The following is a 19,224-nucleotide window of genomic DNA, read 5'->3' as shown; positions in this document are numbered from 1 at the left end:
TTTGTTAACAATAACAATATTGTTATTGTATTGTTCAACTTGGATATTTTCCCCAACCTGTATAAGATTGAGCAGAGCTCAAATGTCCGATCGGGTGCTGGTATAACCCATTTTTTGTGGAAATTCTCACACTCAACATGAGTTTGATATTTCATGGAATGATTTATGTGCGAACGATTCTCAGACGTTTTTCCATAACGCTGGTAATAAAAGAAAATAAGATTGAGAACTGGAATTTAGAGATCGATTTAAATTTCCAAACGCTTACTCTAATTTTTGTGCCGATGTTGCGAAAGAATAATGATTATTGCTTGTGAATTGCTTAAAAAAATATGACCAATGGAACCTCCCACGTTTATAACAGCGCTGCTTGTTGTTTATACAAATGTTGCTTCTCTGACGGTAGCGTTCATTTATTTTAGAGCCTTTGTTTCACATTTGTAAACATTCACTTACTTCGTGTACTTCTTGTTCATACTATATAAAATGTCCTCGTAACTATTCCGTTTAAGATAAAAGTTTCTTATTAATTTTTGTTATTAACCCTACCGCTCCCTCACCGATCGCGTCGAGGCACGTCAAGTTATGCTCTCGCGTCATCGCTGTCCCTCTCAATAAAGTATATTATTGATACAATTGTAGCTTTAAAGTTAACCTATACTAGGAAAAACGGCGTCTATAATAAAGAAAAAAAATTTTCAAATTAGGATTCAATTTATTTAACATTTCAAGTACGTTGAGGAGCTTAAAAAAAAACAAAATGATAGTTTGAAATTCAAATTCATCAGATTTTCTAGGTGCAAAAAGAATCAGGATTGGAGTACACAAGATAAGCTGTGTTTGACTCCGTCTTAGTGGTATTCAATGGATATTTAGTAAAATCAAAATAATTGTCTTGCTTCCAGTTAATATAATAATGATAATGTTAATATAATAATAATAATTGTGCTGAATTGTAATCTCTTCTTATTCAGGATAGTGCAGTAGATTGTTTTTAACGATGATATTTCCATTGAGGATCTTCACAGGATAAATTACTTTGACCATGGGAAATAAGTGAATACTATACATTAATAATGAGAGTAAGATGACGAAATTATTAACATTGTTTCAATCCTGCTGATTGAAGCGCCGCTCAGATCAACTGATCCCTCATGTGGCGAGAAGTGGCGCGCGCACCAACATCATCTGCACAACAAATGATGAATTGTGTCTAGTGTATCAACAAATGATGCGTCGTGTCTAGTGTATCAACAAATGATGCGTCGTGTCTAGTGTATCAACAAATGATGCGTAGTGTCNTCAACTGTCCATATCAACGTGCATTATTGATTTCTTCCTTAATTTATTAACTGTCCATATCAACGTTCATTATTAAATTCTTCGTTAATTTACTAACTGTCCATATCAACGTTCATTATTGATTTATTCCTTAATTTACTAACTGTCCATATCAAGGTTCATTATTGATTTATTCCTTAATTTATTCAACTGTCCATATCAACGTGCATTATTGATTTCTTCCTTAATTTATTAACTGTCCATATCAACGTTCATTATTAAATTCTTCGTTAATTTACTAACTGTCCATATCAACGTTCATTATTGATTTATTCCTTAATTTACTAACTGTCCATATCAAGGTTCATTATTATTTTCTTCGTTAATTTATTAACTGTCCATATCAACGTTCATTATTGATTTCTTCGTTAATTTATTAATTAATTAACTGTCCATATCAACGTTCATTATTGATTTCTTCGTTAATTCATTAATTAATTAGTAACATGGCAAATGACGCATCGAATAGGTTGATTCTCAAGCGTCTCAAAAATTTTCAATGAAATAAAATACACGAACCTGGCCAGGGAGCTCGATATACGCAGCAACGCCGATCATTTCTTTGGGTCCAACTTTATTTTCGCTCAACAGTCTTTTCAGTTCACACTTTGGTTTGAGTTTCTTCTTTGTCTCATTATCCCCTTGTAACTTTCTTGTCTCCAGGGGGGTTAGTTGTCGCGCGTGTTTATCTTTATTGCTTATTGGATTGCTGCTTTGAGAAACAACATCCTCCACATCCATGTTCTTGAGGTCGTCTGTGGAGTTCAGTTTCAGAGATTCTTTAGACTCTGTCAGAGATCGAGATGATCTTACAGTGAGCAGAGATTCTTTAGACTCTGTCAGAGATCGAGATGATCTAACAGTGAGCAGAGATTCTTTAGACTCTGTGGAGTCTGACTTCGGGGCAGGGCGTTTGCCGCTGAGCTCTTGCACCAGGGGCACGGCGGTGCGCACAGACTGCTTCTCCAGAGTACCCAAGTACAGCTTGTTCTTCAAGATGGTCCAGCCTGGTGTGGTGAAAATAATTAAGACCATGCATTAATTTCAAGGTTTCCTATGTATAAATAATAGTTTTGATGTTTCCATTGGAATAATCAGGGAAAACCTTCTCAAAGCTTCTCAATGACAAAGAAATTAAGCAATTTCTTCTACATTGTTCAACCTGACAAAACGATATATTACAAAACATAATTGATTTCGGAGTCAAACGAAATACTAAAAGTTGCTTCTAACAAGACGGTTAAAATAATGCGTTGAACACTCAGATTCAGATGCCATTAACAGTCACGGTAAATTGACCCACACATTAGCCGCCACTTATATGAACAAATACTATATGCTTTCCATGTACACGTACACAACCAACAGATACATTACAACTACACATGGAACATGCAGGGTACCTTCAAGCTGATTACTTACCTTTTCATGTACTTACATAACAAACAGGTACACTAAATCAGCTATAGCTTGAAGGTACAATGCATGTTCCAGGGTTAGCTTAAGCTGCACTTGGAACATACACTGTACCTTCAAGCTACAGCTACACACTTAGAAAAATGAATGGCTCATATAATCCCAATAGTGACCCACTTCCTAAACCACATCGCCAGCAGAAAGCGAATGTAGCACGGATACGCCCTTTTGACTTGCCGAACTGGGTTACGTCGTAACACAACAACACAGTCATGCACTTTTTGACCCGCACAAGTTCAAAAAAGTGAATTAATATTTGGACAATGAATCGCTTATTTTTCTGAGTGACGAAACTTACCGTTCTTGTCGAGCTCAAGTTCAAAAAGTTCATTACTAGTTGGACAATGAATCGCTTATTTCTTGAGTGACGAAACTTACCGTTCTTGTTGAGCTCAAGTTCAAAAAGTTCATTACTAGTTGGACAATGAATCGCTCATTTCTGTGAGTGACGAAACTTACCGTTCTTGTCGAGTTCGATGTCGTACTTCATCTCGAGCGCCTCGCACGTGGCGATCACGAAAAAGTTGTTGAACAGCAAATTGTCGCGAGCCTTGTCCAGGAACTCGGGGTTGACCACGACGTCGTACGCAGTGCACGACTTTCCCTCTGCCGTCATCGAACATTAAATATTAAAAAATAATTCTTATAAAGAGCGATGGCATTTAAGTCTTCAGTTTGAGGAAATTTTTACCAGCTTCACTAAAGAAAAATATCAAAGTAGAAGTTTTCTCTCCTGAGTCCTGATAAATTGAATGAAAAACTATATGTAATATCAATATTGTATAAAATAAACACATATAAGACTAACTTTTGTCGACTTCTTCATGTGGAGCTCCGATGGACATCGGGATGCGGAAATCGGACGGCTCGTCGCTGTTCAGAATCTACATTGTAAGAGAAGATAAAGCTTTAAACGCTGCGATAGGCGATAACGAAACAAAAACATTCCCGGCCAACTAATAACCAAAAGAAATTGGCCAATTTATCATCCAGAAGGCATATAAGAGTCTAACATCATCTCATACAACTTGATCCGACGAAAATATTTGCATCTCTAATAAAATAAATATATTACACTTATAAATTTAGAACAGAACACAAATTTCTAGAAGATGATTGTACAAACATTACACTTTCCTGATAAAATTGATTTTCATTAACAATTTTTACAGGTAACATAATTTGCTTATGATAACAAACTCCATACAAGTGACCTCGAGGAGTTCGTCGTCAGTGAGGTCCTCAGGAGGCGGGATGGTGCCGCTCGTGCAGACGTTAATAAAGATTTTGTTGTCACCTCGCAACAGCTTCGTCTTGACGCACATACCTGACACACGTAAATTACGTTCATAAGGAATCGTACAAAGCTCTGAGGCCGTACAATCAAAACACGCTCAAGTACACGTAGCGGCCCAGGCACACGTAGCGGCCCAAGTACACGTAGCGGCCGATTTATAACATACCTGCCAGACGTAAATTACGTTCAAGCAGAAATCACATATAAAGCTCTGAGGCCGTACTATCAAAACACGCTCACGTACACGTGGCGGCCCATGTAGGCACACGTAGCGGCCGATTTCTCACATACCTGCCAGACGTAAATTACGTTCAAGCAGAAATCGTCTCGAGATCTGAGCGATAACTATCTATATTATTGCCAGGATAATATTTAAAATTGAATTAATCTGTTTTCAAGATACTGTCATTATCCTGGTGGCAACTTACAACACAATACAATTGCAATACTACGCAAATTCAATCTGACCGAGACGATAATGATTAAAAAAAATTAAGTTTCATAGGACAATAGATGAAATGATTAAAGAATAGGACAACAAATAAATTAATAACAAGTTTGAAGCACACAACGAAACTTTTAGTCTCATAACAGTTTGAACAGATCGCGGTCTTAGAAACCAATTTAAATTGAAGGAAATACAGACGCATATTCTTGCCGTGCAAGCAGGTTCATCTGAGCGCAGCGTCCATATATTATAGTGTAACTGAACCGGCAAGAAAAAATACAAAAAAAACTGAACCGGCAAGACTAAAAAACAAAAAACGGCTATCACAGCAACTGAACCGGCCAGACAAAATAACTACTAAGCGGTATCGAGAGCGAAAGAAAGTTGTGGTTCAGTTATATTTATAAAATAGATCGTTTATATTGCAAGAGCGGCGACGATAGTGCTGTGGGGACTAAAGCACCATTTATGTTAGAACTCCCGCCATCACTTACACATGCGAGACGGTGGAAGACATACCAAGTAGCGGGGTCCTTACTATTAACGGTAAACTTGATAAAAAGTAAACAGTATTATTATTGTCACTTAACGCAATAGCAAAAAGTGCTACGCAAAAAAAATCAAAAAGCAAAAAGTTCTACGTTCTACGATGAGCAGCAAACGATAAGTTTTATGGCATGAAGCCTGCTGAAATATGTTTGATATCAACATTAGTAATAGATTTTTTCTACTAATCTCAATGCTAATGTAGTGAAGGAAACACGTGTAGACAAACCAGGCAGAGGGGAGATGGTGATGGCGTTGGCGAGACGTGGATCTGGCAGCAGCTGTGACAGCTCCTGAGGTGCATCAACACCGCCCTGACACCAAAGTTTGTTAGGGTAAAGCAATGCAATCTAATAATGTAATCTAAGCAATATAATGAAATAAATAGATTACATTAATGAAATTACATTAATTTCATTAATGAAATAATCTAAGCAATATAATGAAATAAATAGCTACTATAGCGTATTTCAACACTAGTATTCGATGCTTATCGATAATTATAAATAAGTAAGTAGTAGAATGGTTTACTAGCGCTTCAGCTATGAATACGTCCAGAAGAACAAAATATATTACCATGCTTCATGAACTCCTAAAAGAAAATAAATGACCTCCTGGCGTGAAAATGAAATTAATATTCAAGTTTATCTCAAATTATCATCATTCATCCGTCTCATCGCCCTGTATCTAAATAAAACTATAACCTGATCTTAATAATATCGTATCACGTAGACGAACTAAACAAGGATAAGGTATAACTGGATGATACATAGCACTTGTAAAAAAAAAATAACTCAGTACTCACTGCAGTGAGTGACAGAGAGCGCATTTTCTCGTCGACGAAAACGTAGTCACGGACGGACGGACGGACATGACGAGCACATTAGTGCATTTTTTCCATAAATGAGAAAATGCACAAAAAATATTGTTGTATAAAAATGTAGTGTTTATTAATTAACTACTGAAGCTGAACGTGCTCACGTGCAGACGCAGGCTGTTGGTGAGGATAGACTCGTCGACGTCGAGCAGCGTAGCGCTGGTGTCTTTCTTGAGGCCCTTCATTGTTTGTGATGTGCTATATCAAAATAATTATATTGACTGCTCTGAAAACGCAGATCTGGAACAATGGACATATTTTTAATGAGATTATTTATCATAAGTAGGCTAAAACCAACGAACCGAGGAACTTGGGCAATGATAACCGTAGAGAAGACTTGTCACTAATAACTTGGATTTAGAGTCTTGAGTTAGAAGTTAAGAGGTAAGTAACTTCACGTGTGGAATAAAGAATCCATCACCGAAATATAGCATCAGTCTTTGGATCGCAATTATATTCATTATAAATGATAGAAGAATAACGAGAGTACGTTATTTTTTCTTGTTGCTACAGGATGATGGAAGGACGGTGCCCTATACGGCACAAACTCTGCCATTTGTAGCATCGGCGCCGCGTCAGTACACGGTAGTATGCTTCTTCACTAAGAGAAATAAGTGAGACAAAGTCTAAATAAATACGCACATTATGCACACATGTGCGTCATCCTAGCCTACAAAGTAATTATTATGTCAAAGTAATTTTCTTAGTGTCATTTGGAGGTGGCTACCGTCGTTTGCAGTTATTGCGGTAAACTTGCAGTGCTGCTCAATTCGATGATGAAGCAGCATTAGCGAAGTCGCTTGTTCACGATAGGTGAGTAACTGGTTCAGAGGCCGTACTATCATCAATAGTTACGAGTTAGTAACCTCAATGAATCACTGATCTATTCAAACTAAACATGCTTAACAGAGACGAGAAATAAGCGCTCGCGTGCATTAGCGGCTTTTTAAAATACGGCCCATGCAAGGTACCCATGAAAATCGCAGTTCGACCTGGTCATAATGATCAGTGGAGACCCCCAGTACTTTCAAAACTCGCTAAGTGAACGTAAGTACTTACGATCTATTTTCTTGTCTATGATTGGTGGATTTTGCTTGAAAGGCTGTCAATGATTGGCTGATGAACTTACGATCTCTTTAACTTTTTTGAAAGTATGGGCCCCAGGTCAGGAAGGCCGTACCAGTGCTCACTCCTCCAAATGCAGGATCGGTAAGATGTTTTAAACATGCTCTTGACTGAAAGTTATGATCGTTTGGAGAGGATCAGGTAAAGAAGGTAGATGAACGAAATAGTTTGTGTCGGTTTACAGGAACACTTCGAAGTTATCTTGCAGCTAGTACATCGATGGGTCCGGAGTTAGTGATGGTTTACGAAGTTACGTTGATGACTAGTGATACTTCTCATCAGGATATTGAACAGCGAACCCAGAGAACGACACTAGAATGAACACCGAGAAGGAAGATTCCTGTAAATTTATAAATATGGAAAAAACAAGCAGCAATAATATGAAGTATAATTAGATAGCAGCGATCGGGGCCCGGGGGGTTGCTGCGACACACCCCCTGCGTTGCTTTATTAAAAGTGAAATCAATTCTTCAATACAATAGAAGCGGCCTTAATGAAGGGAAAAAATTTCTGCGCACTGGTTGTTCTTGCGGCTACGTGACGTACAATTAATTGGCAAAACAAGTGACTGAAAAACTGCGCTATTTCAACTACATTACTATTAAGAATGCATAAAAGAATAATATTCATTGGCTTAAAAACATTGATGATTTGCAGGCCAAAATGCAATCAAATTCAGCAAAGTTGAATGAAAAGGCCACAATAAATCTACTAATTTCTCATCAGTGAACATGTGATGAAGATGAATAATGACATAATTCATGAATCAATCTTGTAATATTCAAGATAAAGCAACGTTCCCTGCGGATGACAACCTTAAGATTAAAAAGTAGAGGAGTAAAAAATTTTGATGCAAAATCTCATTTATTCACAAGTCAAATAAGAGTAGCAGAACTGCAATGAAGATATTTAAACATTTGATACTAAGGCAACAACATAAGTGAACATAGTACAGCTATACCACGATAACTTAAGTGAGGAGAGAATAGCTACTTAGCTTCTTCCCAGTAACTAGTGTAAAGTAGCGCACTATCACCATCATCACTACGCATGGTCTGAACCATGCTGCACTATCACCATCATCTCAACGCACGGTCTGAACCATGCTGCATCATCACCATCATCTCAACGCACGGTCTGAACCATGCTGCATCATCACCATCATCTCAACGCACGGCCTGAACCATGCTGCATCATCACCATCATCTCAACGCACGGTCTGAACCATGCTGCATCATCACCATCATCTCAACGCACGGTCTGAACCATGCTGCATCATCACCATCATCTCAACGCACGGCCTGAACCATGCTGCACGATCACCATCATCTCAACGCACGGCCTGAACCATGCTGCATTATCACCATCAACACTACCTACAAGAAAAAGTACTACGTATTAGCACTGATCCAACTGAACACTAACATTAAATACTTTATACATACGTACACTAATTGTAAAAATAATATCACTGGTAGTGTTTGTAGGTAATCATTTTTCAAAGCGACAAATGCCCCAAGTGTTGTTCGAATGAATGAAATAGGTAGAAAAATCCCCAAAATTATCAAAAATGTAAATTAAATCCCAGACATGCATTTTCCAATTTTATAAGAGAAACATCACAAATTGCTTAGGTTTGTTTCAGTCGGACGGGGAATATCAAACCTCAGCCATGAATAATTTCCTATAAAAATGACTAGAAACAAGTCTCTGTCATGTCCCATGTGGCGAATACGTCGAAAAATATTACATTGACGGGTACGGTGTTCATTTCATCATAATAACACTAAAAAATTGTATGCATGTTTGCCAAGGTATTTAAAAAAGCAAAATCAACGAAGGTCAAATACTAGGAACGTAATTAATTTCAACGCTGATTACGACGTGTAGGATCGGGCGCGTTGATAGCGCGCGGCGTCGACCGCGACGATGAAGACAGACCGAAGCCAGGGCACGTCCCCGTCAGCAGCGGCGACGACACCCACGTCAGCGCCCACTTCAGGTTCGTCAGGAGGAACTTGAGGGCCTTCGTCCACTGCTCGTCAGGCGTGAACTGCGTCCTGCCCAAACAGAACAAGTCGGTTGATAGAAAATTTTGGCGCAGATTGGCGGAAACCTAGTCTAGTTGACGAAAATAATGGCGCAGATAGGCGGAAAAACGAGTCTAGTTGACGAAAAATATTTACTTAGAACAAAGCAACTGGATTGACTAGGCAAAGCAACCGATTCGACTGAGCAAAAACTGACTTGACTGTGTAAAGCAACTGACTCGACTGAGGCAATCAACTGACTTGACTGTGTAAAGCAACTAACTGGATTTATGCAATCCACTGACATGACTGTGTAAGGCAACTGACTTGACTGAGTATCGAGCGCCGCCCTGGGGGTCATGGAGGCAGTGCTTGTCAATGGGGTATGGCAGGCTGAGCGTGGTGTTGGTGCGCTGCTCCAGAGCCCGCACCAGCTCCATGAAGCACTCCAGGAACGCCGTCATGGCTGTGTCGAACGAGTGGTCGAAGATGTACTTGATACCAGAGTGGCTGTAGAGTGGCAGCACCGTGTTGCTCTGGTCCAACACCTGCAAGGCAATAAGCGTTATTTACACTCGTTATTATTATTACTATAGCAACAAGGCAGCAAGCGTTAGTTACACTCGTTAATATTATTATTATTACTATAGCAACAAGGCAGCAAACGTTAGTTANTATTATTATTACTATAGCAACAAGGCAGCAAGCGTTAGTTACACTCGTTATTAGTATTATTATTACTATAGCAACAAGGCAGCAAGCGTTAGTTACACTCGTTATTATTATTATTATTACTAGAGCAACACGGCAGCAAGCGTTAGTTACACTCGTTATTAGTATTATTATTACTATAGCAACAAGGCAAGAAACGTTAGTCACACTCATTATAATTAATGTTATTACTAGAGCAATGAGATGGGGCGGTATTGCCTGGGCTAATTTAGTCCAAAACCTTCAACCAAACAACAAGTGTTGCTCCAATAATGTATTTCAGGATAGTAAATTATGAATTTTCCTAACAATTCTTAATTCAATAATCAGCTGAATGTAGACAAAGTGAATTTGAAATAAATAAAATACCATGGGCGAATATTCTTATGATCTAAAACTCTTCATTGAAGCGGTAAAAGACTATAGTTAATTTATTCAGAGGAGCTGACCTTGATGTAGGAGTGGTTGCCGTACGCGACAATTTTGTACTTAGAGAAACTGAACTCAAATCTGCGAGCCAGAGACACGAGCAGCAGCGCCATCTGTCCCAGCGCCGCGTTTATTTCAGTCCAAGTCACCTGAAATACCAAGCGAAATGTATGAACTGTACATCTGTATGAACCCATGTACATCTGTATGAACTGTAAATGTATGAACCCTGTACATCTTCCATTTTTTATCGTAAAACCTAATTAAATGAGCCAACGTTCCCAAGTGTTTGTTAGTTGAACGGTGCCAGAGAAAATAATTGCGCTATTTTGTGGTCTTGAACAGTTCATTGAAAATAAAAATATCTTCAAAAATAAAAAAAACTAAGTTGACGGAATTATAAAGGATACTAGAAATTGCAGAACAAACACCGTCATGAATGTACTCTGGCCAAAAACATGGAATCTTTGCAGCTAGAATCCAAAAATGAAGGAGATGCAGAATCCTTTCTACTTACAAAGTTACAAGTGACACACTTACAAATCTACTCTTATATAGGGAAGCAAGATGTTTTAAACACGTATGTAGCTGTGCGTTACGTACTGGGTAAGATAGTTTCATGGTCTGCATAGTTGACTTTCATTATCTAATAGCTTAATTCACATGCAACTTCAAGTGTTTCAGTGAATATAACTTGTAACTTAGAACTTTCACATAAAAATCCGAACAAACGCATTGATTCATTCTCAAGTATTTAAGTAAATGCAACATTTTCATCTGCACACTTAAATATGCAGCAGTATTTTAATAAATTCAATTATTACTCATGCCTCAACATGAGCAACATAAAAATGAATATTGATGGCAGCCACAGCCAGCATAATACATTAAGTTCAACATGCCTTTACAATGGAATAAATTAACAAAAATGCAGCAGAAACCTGGAAAATCTAGTTATCTGCACAGCTAATAAACGTTAAGATTAGGTATACAGGCCAGTTAAAAGAGGGTTTGATCATTGGTTGAAATAAAGAGAATTAGTGTTAAATAGAAGTAATGGGTTCACCTGCATGGTAGGAAGCCTGCCGAGTCTGAAGTTGTTGATGGTAGAAATGTGGTCGTCCTTCCAAATGTGGAAGGCAATGTTGAAAATGTTGGTCTGCTTGAGTTTCTCGAGCTGCTGGTGGGTGTGAACCTTCTGATTGTAAAAACTGCAAAAAAACAATGTTTTAGACACAGGCGATAAGTCACAACCGATTTCATTTTCATGTCAGAGCGAACTTGGATGAAATTTATGTGAGTATGAAAAAAATTTAACAGTCAAGTGGCATAAAAATATTATGCCAGAGTTTTATGTTAATGACCTAATGATAAATTTAAAAAAATGAGAACCATCAACGGATTGATAATAAGGTTTTATAACTTGATGAAGATAATGCGCACAGTACAATATTAATTACTGATATTTTCTTAATTTCCCTAATAATTAGATTTTTTAGGGAATAATATCAACTGAATTTTCATAGAACGAAAATTTTTTTATAATTTAAAAACCAATTTTAAAGACTGAAGAGTCTTAGAAATTTTCATTGTCTAAGAAACTGGAGGCAATAATGCATTTATTTAATGATAAATAATATGAAAACTGTGAAAAACAGGCATTAATGTTCTTATTTAAAACAAAGAAGGGAATTCTTTGATAAAATTAATTAAAATAAAAGACCGTTTTATGAAAAGTGCCGAGCAAATGTTCAGTACAACTTCACGCTAATGGCAGGCTATTGGTGGCAAAATATTGGTACTATGCAATAGACAGGCTGAGCACTTGTCAGAGTTATTAATTATTTTGTTAAGGTTCACTCACCTTATCCTCTCCTCCTCCACATCAAACCAAAGCACGCGCTGCTTGCAGTATTCTATTTGGTATCGCTCCTCTTCATCCGCTGAACAATGTTAAACAAAACAAGAATAAACAACATTAGGACGGGGGAAATATAACATTTGAAGGGCATACAATTGTCAAACTTAGCAGGAAAGTCATAAAAGGTAAACTTAAGTTTCGAATTGGATAACAGATAGTCAATAAGTTATTTGAACTATCTCCACACTAGAACTTAAAAATATTGCCAGGCTAAATCCTGATATTAAAAAAAATATAACTCGGTGCTCACTGAAGTGAGTGACAGAGAGCGCATTTTCTCGTCGACGAAAACTTGAGGTCACGGACGGACGGACAGACGGACATGGCGAGCACAATAGTGAATTTTTCCATAAATGAGAAAATGAGCTAAAAAAGCCCCCAAAAAATTAATGGTCAATCATTCAGACCAAGAACTCTTTTACAACTTTAGGGCGTTGCTGAAAAAGCAAAGGTGATTGTTTCAAGTAAAGAATTCTGATGACTAAAATAATGTTCAAAGCAGAAATTGCTGTAGATATTTGATTGTGTGGTTATATTTACCTAACGCTTGGGCCTGGTCTTGCTTTTCTTCTAAAATTTTCTCAGCCTCTTTTTGTTCTTGCAGGAGCTTGGCAATTTCTTCCTCCAGGGCCAACTCTTCATCCTTGAGCTGCAGAATAATTCAATTATATACAAATGTAAGACATAGAATCACTGTAGTTAATTTGATAAATAAAAAAATATCAAATTTAATTCTGATGAGATTAATAACTAAAGGCTTGATTGATTAATTTTTTCAAAAAATTTCATACAAGTAAGAACAACTTTCAATAAAACATGCAAAAAAATGTTATTAAAAATTTAGTACTGCATTGAAAATTTCAGAACCCTAGACAAGAAATTGTAAGAAACATTAAAACTCAATAAACAATAAAACGTGCAAAGAATGTTATCAATAAAAATTTTGCATTGATAATTTCAGAAACCTAGAGAAGAAATTGTAAAAAATATAAAAACTCACTTGTTTAAGTTCAGCTTCTAATCTGTTGGTGTCAGGCTGGGGCATTTGCTGCAGTTCTTCCAATAACCTCACATAAGACTTGGCTTTGTTGGCAGTGAAGTGTAACTGTTCTTCTATTTGTAACATGAGGGAGTCGGTGCACTCCTCACACAATGGATGGTCTATGGAGCTGTTGGTGCTGGCGATGTCTAGTAAGGTGTTGGCAACCTGCAAGAATGCCGTTCATTTGTTACAACTGATCTTACATTCTCGTACACTGTTAGAAAAAACGGTGAAAAAGGTGTCCCACTGGCATCCTAGTGGCCGGTCGCTCCGTGAAAATAAACTATTTCGCCGTTTTTATCAGATGTTTTACGGATTTATAGTGTCAAATTAGAATAAAAACGGCGACACGGTGTTTCTTTTCACGTGCCGACCAGCCACTGAAACGCCGGTATAATACCGTTAACGGTAATTTTTCTAACAGTGTACATGATACCATGAGGAAGTTTATATAGGGATTGAGTGCACTGGTTTCAATCCTTCAAGTATTTACAAGTGGTAATATTTAGAATATTATGCTCCCAGGTTATAAATAATAGGTTCCCAATCTCTTCATTAAATTCATGTTATAAATTATAAAATGGCTATATAATATGAATAATACATAATTATCATGAATAATAAAATGCTCTTGGATTTCACAAGGCAAGCTTCACATGAGCAGAAATACAAGACATACCTAAAACAAATTAGTGTAACAAAAATTTATTTTTATTTGCAGATAATTTAAGATCTACTTCACACAATTCTGAAAAATGTTAAACCAAGAAGCCATATGTTTGTAAATTTTTTTTGGAGAGGATAAAATGTGCTAGCAAGAATCTCAACTTTGCTAACAATTCTCTTCAAACCAATCTTGGACTATTTAAAAGTATATCAAAAACTTGAAAAAAATATACGTAACTCAGTACTCGCTGCAGTGAGTGACAGAGCGCATTTTCTCGTCGACAAAAACTTGAAGTCACGGACGAACAGACGGACATGGCGAGCACAATATTGCCTTTTTTCCATAAATGAGAAAATGCGCTAAAAACAAATGACACTCACTTTGAGAGCTGGCGTTTTTTCCATAGAATTTGAAGGGCAGCCAAGCACTGTATAACCATGATCAGAATACGAGTAACTGCTGCACTCCAATCTGAGAGAAGATAAATACATTCAAGTAACGAATACCTATATATTATATAGTATAATAGTTGAGACCAATTAAATTTTAGATCAATTGCTAAAATTCAGATAGCTTTTCAAAGCAGATATTAATAGATGTCTTTATTTATCCACTATTTTGATTATGTGTAGCCTAATTACAGGCCAATGTTGACATTTTATACATTACAAAATAACACTGACAAACTTACTTTGTTGTTTCAAGGTCTATTCAAATATATGTGCAGATGTTCCAGATTTCTGACCCAGTAATATTAGAGAACTGTAGCAGAGTGTCACCATTAGGTTCATGTGACTGTACTGACCCCGTAATATTAGAGAACTGTAGCAGAGTGTCACCATTTGACTGTACTGACCCCGTAATATTAGAGAACTGCAGCAGCGTGTCACCATTAGATTCATGTGACTGTACTGACCCTGTAATATTTGAGAACTGTAGCAGAGTGTCACCATTAGATTCATGTGACTGTAGGGACAGCGTCAGTGGCATCACAACTCTATCCACAAACCCTGCAGCCATCTCATCCTCCAAGGGGAGGAGGAACTCACTTCCTTTGAAGACATTTACTGCAAATAATAACAGATGTTAGACCTAAATTAGGAGTTGTGCTGTAAAAAATGAAAGGCTTGTCAAATTTCCACTAGTACCTATATATATTTGTGACTCGTCAACAGGAAGGAAAGACAAAAAAGCAAGATAAGAAATTAAATTTAAATTAATGTCTAGTTCCACAATAGAAAGATCTTGAGTTAATTCACCTAGAACTTTCAAGGAACATTATTTAACAAGAGAAATGAGGCAAAAAATTCTCTCTGGGAGAATTTATTTGGGATATTTTGGCATGACATTTTTGCCAAGGAAGCTAATAATATAACATTTGGCCATGGGCACTAAACAATAGTAACAAATGAATCACATCAATGCTGCATAGTTTTGAAATAGTTGACTTTTGTAATAATTTTATTAGAAAAAAGGTCAAGTATGTATGTACTGTATGCAAGCATCGACTAAAACTCTCAAGCTTTTATAGGTTTCTATTAACACACACCATTAATCATTTCTGATAAACATACCTTAAACCAAAAATAAAAAGAACCATTCAATGTTACTAAATATACCTACCATTAAAATTAGGTTCAGATGAGTTTCATCTCAACATTCATAGAAGTATGGTATGTATATTTACTATACTGTATAGCATGTGCAGTAGAAAACTTATTCTGTTACTAAGTTAGTTTATGATGTAAAATTATTATATACCTATAGTATATGATAAATCCTTATGCATTATAAAAATTTTATAAGTTACCTTTGCTAATCAACTACTCACATGCCAGTTCAGCCTTGATATGCTCGGACATGTGAGAAAATCCAGCATCAAGCTGAATAGGAGCTTCACATTTAGAGCAGGGATAGTTGATTGTAACTTTTGGATCCATTTTGAGGTATATATGGTGTATATTATGATCTATATAATATCCTCTTAAAAATGTTCTAGTTGGAATTTGGGAAAAATATCAAAAGTCTGAAAAATTTCTGAAATTTCAAAAGGAAAGAATTGATCAGAATTTAAATTTATTGTGGATGTAAGCTGCACTGGAAGTGGAAGCTGGGTCATTTGGCAACCTGACAGAGCAGTTGCCAGTTGTTAACAATACCACACAGCTAATGGGCAAAATTCATAGCATATCAATGTCATGCAATTATTCTGAAATTACCAGATTTAAAAATTGTGCTAAGGATATAAAATGAGCAAAAACTGCATGTGACATGAAATTATTTTATCAATGACCACTAATAAACTTCAAGCCGTGAACTTATTAACAAAGTCCTGTGTGAGTGATATCCCAAATCTCTAATTTTACCCTAAAAACGGTCAAACAGCAACAATAACATTTGCCTTTACTTTAGTGGCAACTGAACAGCTGATAATGCAGTCTGATAACTCTGACGTGACTGCAACTACCTATGCAGTCTTCAATGAAACGTTTTGGGTTGACTTGTTATCATTACCGTCAACCGGGGCTACTCGGGACAGTTTTGAGCGTTGTTTTTGTTAATAACTGTTAATATCTTCTTATGATGAAACATTTCATAAACAACTTTAGGCTCATTTTATAGCTCTTTGCGAGGGCTATCGAATGGCATCGTCAAAAAATTCCATATGCTATTCGTAAGGTGCCAGAAGCAAAAAAAGGGTGTCCCGAGTAGCCCCGTCGAACGGGGCTACTCGGGACACTTGCAATAAAACTTAATTTTAAAACTTTTACAACATGCATAATGTATTCACCCATTAGTACATTACAAAAAGTACTCTGAAGTCCTCCTCTCTCATTGTAGATGATGTAGAGGTAGAATAAATGACATTTTCTGTGGTTTTTACTTGTTTTTCCTTTATTGATATGATATTACCATAAACATTAATTACCGTCAACTGGGGTGACTTTGGCCGCGTTTTTGATTTTGTTTGCAAACAAAAACGGGGTCGTAAACGCCGGGGATTACCGTATTATTGATGCTATATTACCATATCCATGAACATGCCATTGAGCATTTACAACAACCTTGTTCACTGCAAGCTTCATATCAGCAGCCTTACAGCATTTTTTCTGTATCTGAAAGATTACAGGACGGCTTGTAATTTGTGTGATGATAAATGAACTTTTTTTCGCTCAGCGAGGTAAATAATCAATATTCTTCGTTTTTGATCAATTTTTTCTTAACTGGAGCCTTTGCTTACTGAGGTTCTACTGTAAATGCGCTTTTGGTGGTGTCCCGAATAGCCCCGGGGGGTGTCCCGAGTAGCCCCGCCGTGCGGAAATGACCGCCATTTTTTTTTGGAATGAGATAGGCAAAATCTGTCAATTATGTTTTCAAGCTGATATCTGGGTGCATCTTTTATGTAAGTAAACTTTTTTAATTCAGTGAATTTTTTTTACTACAGACGTTAGCAGAAGTAACTTTTCAAAATATCGTTTTTCACCATTTTTTTCAGGAATTTTTCAAAGTTAGTGAATGTAGTATTTTTGAACCTTCCTTTATACTACATAGATAGGAAAAATGTTGACGTTTATGCCACTATATTTAGTTTTGCAATATTCCAATTAGTTTTGCTACTAAAACAGTTTTACGCTGTGTTTGAGGACTGTCCTGAGTTACCCCGCCTGTCCCGAGTAGCCCCGGTTGACGGTACGTTTTGCACAATATTTTGGCAGGAGAGTTGAAGTACCGTACTGTGGATTGTGGAAGTTGAAAATTGTATGAAATGACACGTTTGCAAAGTGCAAATTGCAACTTTTTTTCAATCAGACAAAAATACATGACATTAGAGCTGTGAGATTTCATACCTACTGAAATTATATGATATTTGAGCCACAATATTTCAGGAAAAAGTAGGATTTTTCCTAACCTGGTGTAACTTCAATCCCTTCTATTTTTATTCTTGCTATCTCAACTAAAATTTTTAAATAAAAAAAGCAGTGGAGGTGGATTGAAAATAATATATGAACCTTAATTTTTAGAATTCCATCCTGACTGTCTGTGAACCACAATTTTTTCTATCAAACAAAAATACATGACATCAGAGCTAAGAGATTTCATAACTACTAAAATTAAATGATAATGATATCAGAGCCAGGGCTGGAAAAGTCCTACTTTTTTCTTATATATCCTGGCTAAAATATCGTAGAATTTCAGTAGGTATGAAATCTCCACAGCTCTAATGTCATATTTTTGTTAGATTGAAAAATCCCAGTTTGCAATTTCACAAACATGTCGTTTCATAATTTTCGTTTCAAATTTTCAACATTCCCACCAAAATATAGTGCAAAACATAATAACAAGTCAACTCAAAATGTTACCTTGAAGATCACATAACTGCGGTCACGTCAGAGCGGTCAGACTGTATTATCATGTGTTCAGTTGCCACTTACGCCAAATGTTAATTTTGCTCAACTGTTTTAGGGTAAAATTAGAGATTTGGGGTAACACGTGCATAGATTTTGTAAATACGTCCATGGCTCATTAATGGCTTTTCTGTATACTCACATATGATTTTGGCTTTGGCACTGATATATTTCTAACTAGATTAAAGGATAGTGCTTCAGCTATCTGTATCTGGCTACTTTGCACCAGAGGTTATAAATTTAAATTGCTAGCAAGGCCAAAGCTTTCAATAATTGAAAATTTCCCTAATTAATCATATCATTGCCCACTTGGGAGATCTCCTTTGTCCAGGCTGCTGATGATGGCTGGAGCCTAGAGGCCTGGAAACTAAAGAGCTCAAAGAAGCAGCATGCCAGCATCATCTCAACATCATCGTGAGTAGGGCCTAGTAAAACTAAATAAAATAAAATGATACAAAAATTAAACGTAGACAAATAATAAGGATAAAAGCAGTGAATGAAATAAATATTAAAGTAAATAACAAAAACAAAGAAAATTAAAAAGAAAAATATGTTAATAAAAAAACCATGATAAAATAAAATAATAAAAAAAATAAAAAGAAGAATAATAATGAAATAAAATAAATGAAATGAAAAAATAAAATAAAATTTGAAATAAGAGAAGAAAAAATTAAAAAAAACATGCTAGAACAAAAGAACAATACAATATAAAGTACAATAACACAACAACATGGACGGCTAACCCGTTGAAGTGAACAAGACATGGCGAAGACAAGATCTTACAAATCTTGCAAGATTTAGCAAGATCTTGCAAGATTTAGCAAGATCTTGCAAGATTTAGCAAGATCTTGCAAGATTTAGCAAGATCTTGCAAGGTCTTGCAAGATTTTAGCAAGATATTGCAAGAT

General features: G+C 36.4%; 2 protein-coding genes across 3 annotated transcripts; both read right to left on the bottom strand.

Annotated features, from left to right (window-relative positions):
- Positions 1-1,152: 1,152 nt before the first annotated feature.
- Positions 1,153-6,225, bottom strand: LOC108665087 (PIH1 domain-containing protein 1). The gene is made up of 7 exons (XM_018151809.1): positions 6,090-6,225; positions 5,338-5,422; positions 4,032-4,144; positions 3,626-3,701; positions 3,277-3,423; positions 1,861-2,348; positions 1,153-1,188 (listed from the first exon to the last, which is right to left on the bottom strand). The coding sequence occupies exons 1-7, from the start codon at positions 6,168-6,170 to the stop codon at positions 1,153-1,155; spliced, it is 1,026 nt and encodes a 341-aa protein (XP_018007298.1). The 5' UTR covers positions 6,171-6,225.
- Positions 6,226-7,961: 1,736 nt separating this feature from the next.
- On the bottom strand, positions 7,962-15,948 carry LOC108665091 (beclin-1-like protein). 2 transcript variants are annotated; one of them, XM_018151813.2, is made up of 10 exons: positions 15,742-15,948; positions 14,827-14,977; positions 14,291-14,381; positions 13,202-13,408; positions 12,742-12,850; positions 12,145-12,223; positions 11,347-11,491; positions 10,301-10,429; positions 9,468-9,688; positions 7,962-9,170 (listed from the first exon to the last, which is right to left on the bottom strand). In XM_018151813.2, exons 1-10 carry the CDS (start codon positions 15,848-15,850, stop codon positions 8,978-8,980), a joined length of 1,434 nt encoding a protein of 477 aa, XP_018007302.1. In that variant the 5' UTR covers positions 15,851-15,948; the 3' UTR covers positions 7,962-8,977. The 2 variants fall into 2 exon arrangements, with proteins under 2 accessions (XP_018007302.1, XP_018007303.1); XM_018151814.2 differs by having other exon boundaries at positions 15,721-15,782.
- Positions 15,949-19,224: the final 3,276 nt, after the last annotated feature.

This window comes from Hyalella azteca, unplaced genomic scaffold (assembly GCF_000764305.2).
Source record: "Hyalella azteca isolate HAZT.00-mixed unplaced genomic scaffold, Hazt_2.0.2 contig7570, whole genome shotgun sequence".
NCBI classification, from domain to species: domain Eukaryota; kingdom Metazoa; phylum Arthropoda; class Malacostraca; order Amphipoda; family Hyalellidae; genus Hyalella; species Hyalella azteca.
Note: the sequence above shows the minus strand (reverse complement) of the source record. Positions and strands in the feature narration are given on the sequence as shown.

What these genes read in the sequence shown, in the direction of transcription:
- LOC108665087 (XM_018151809.1), bottom strand. Translation starts at nt 6,170, where the DNA reads ATGAAGGGCCTCAAGAAAGACACCAGCGCTACGCTGCTCGACGTCGAC. An exon ending in CACCATCTCCCCTCTGCCTG is followed by an intron (nt 4,145 to 5,337) that starts GTTTGTCTACAC and finishes TACGTGTGTCAG; the next exon opens with GTATGTGCGTCAAGACGAAG. An exon ending in CATCGAACTCGACAAGAACG is followed by an intron (nt 2,349 to 3,276) that starts GTAAGTTTCGTC and finishes TCACCACACCAG; the next exon opens with GCTGGACCATCTTGAAGAAC.
- LOC108665091 (XM_018151813.2), bottom strand. Translation starts at nt 15,850, where the DNA reads ATGGATCCAAAAGTTACAATCAACTATCCCTGCTCTAAATGTGAAGCT. An exon ending in GCAGGCTTCCTACCATGCAG is followed by an intron (nt 10,430 to 11,346) that starts GTGAACCCATTA and finishes TTGGTATTTCAG; the next exon opens with GTGACTTGGACTGAAATAAA. An exon ending in GCAACCACTCCTACATCAAG is followed by an intron (nt 9,689 to 10,300) that starts GTCAGCTCCTCT and finishes ATTGCCTTGCAG; the next exon opens with GTGTTGGACCAGAGCAACAC.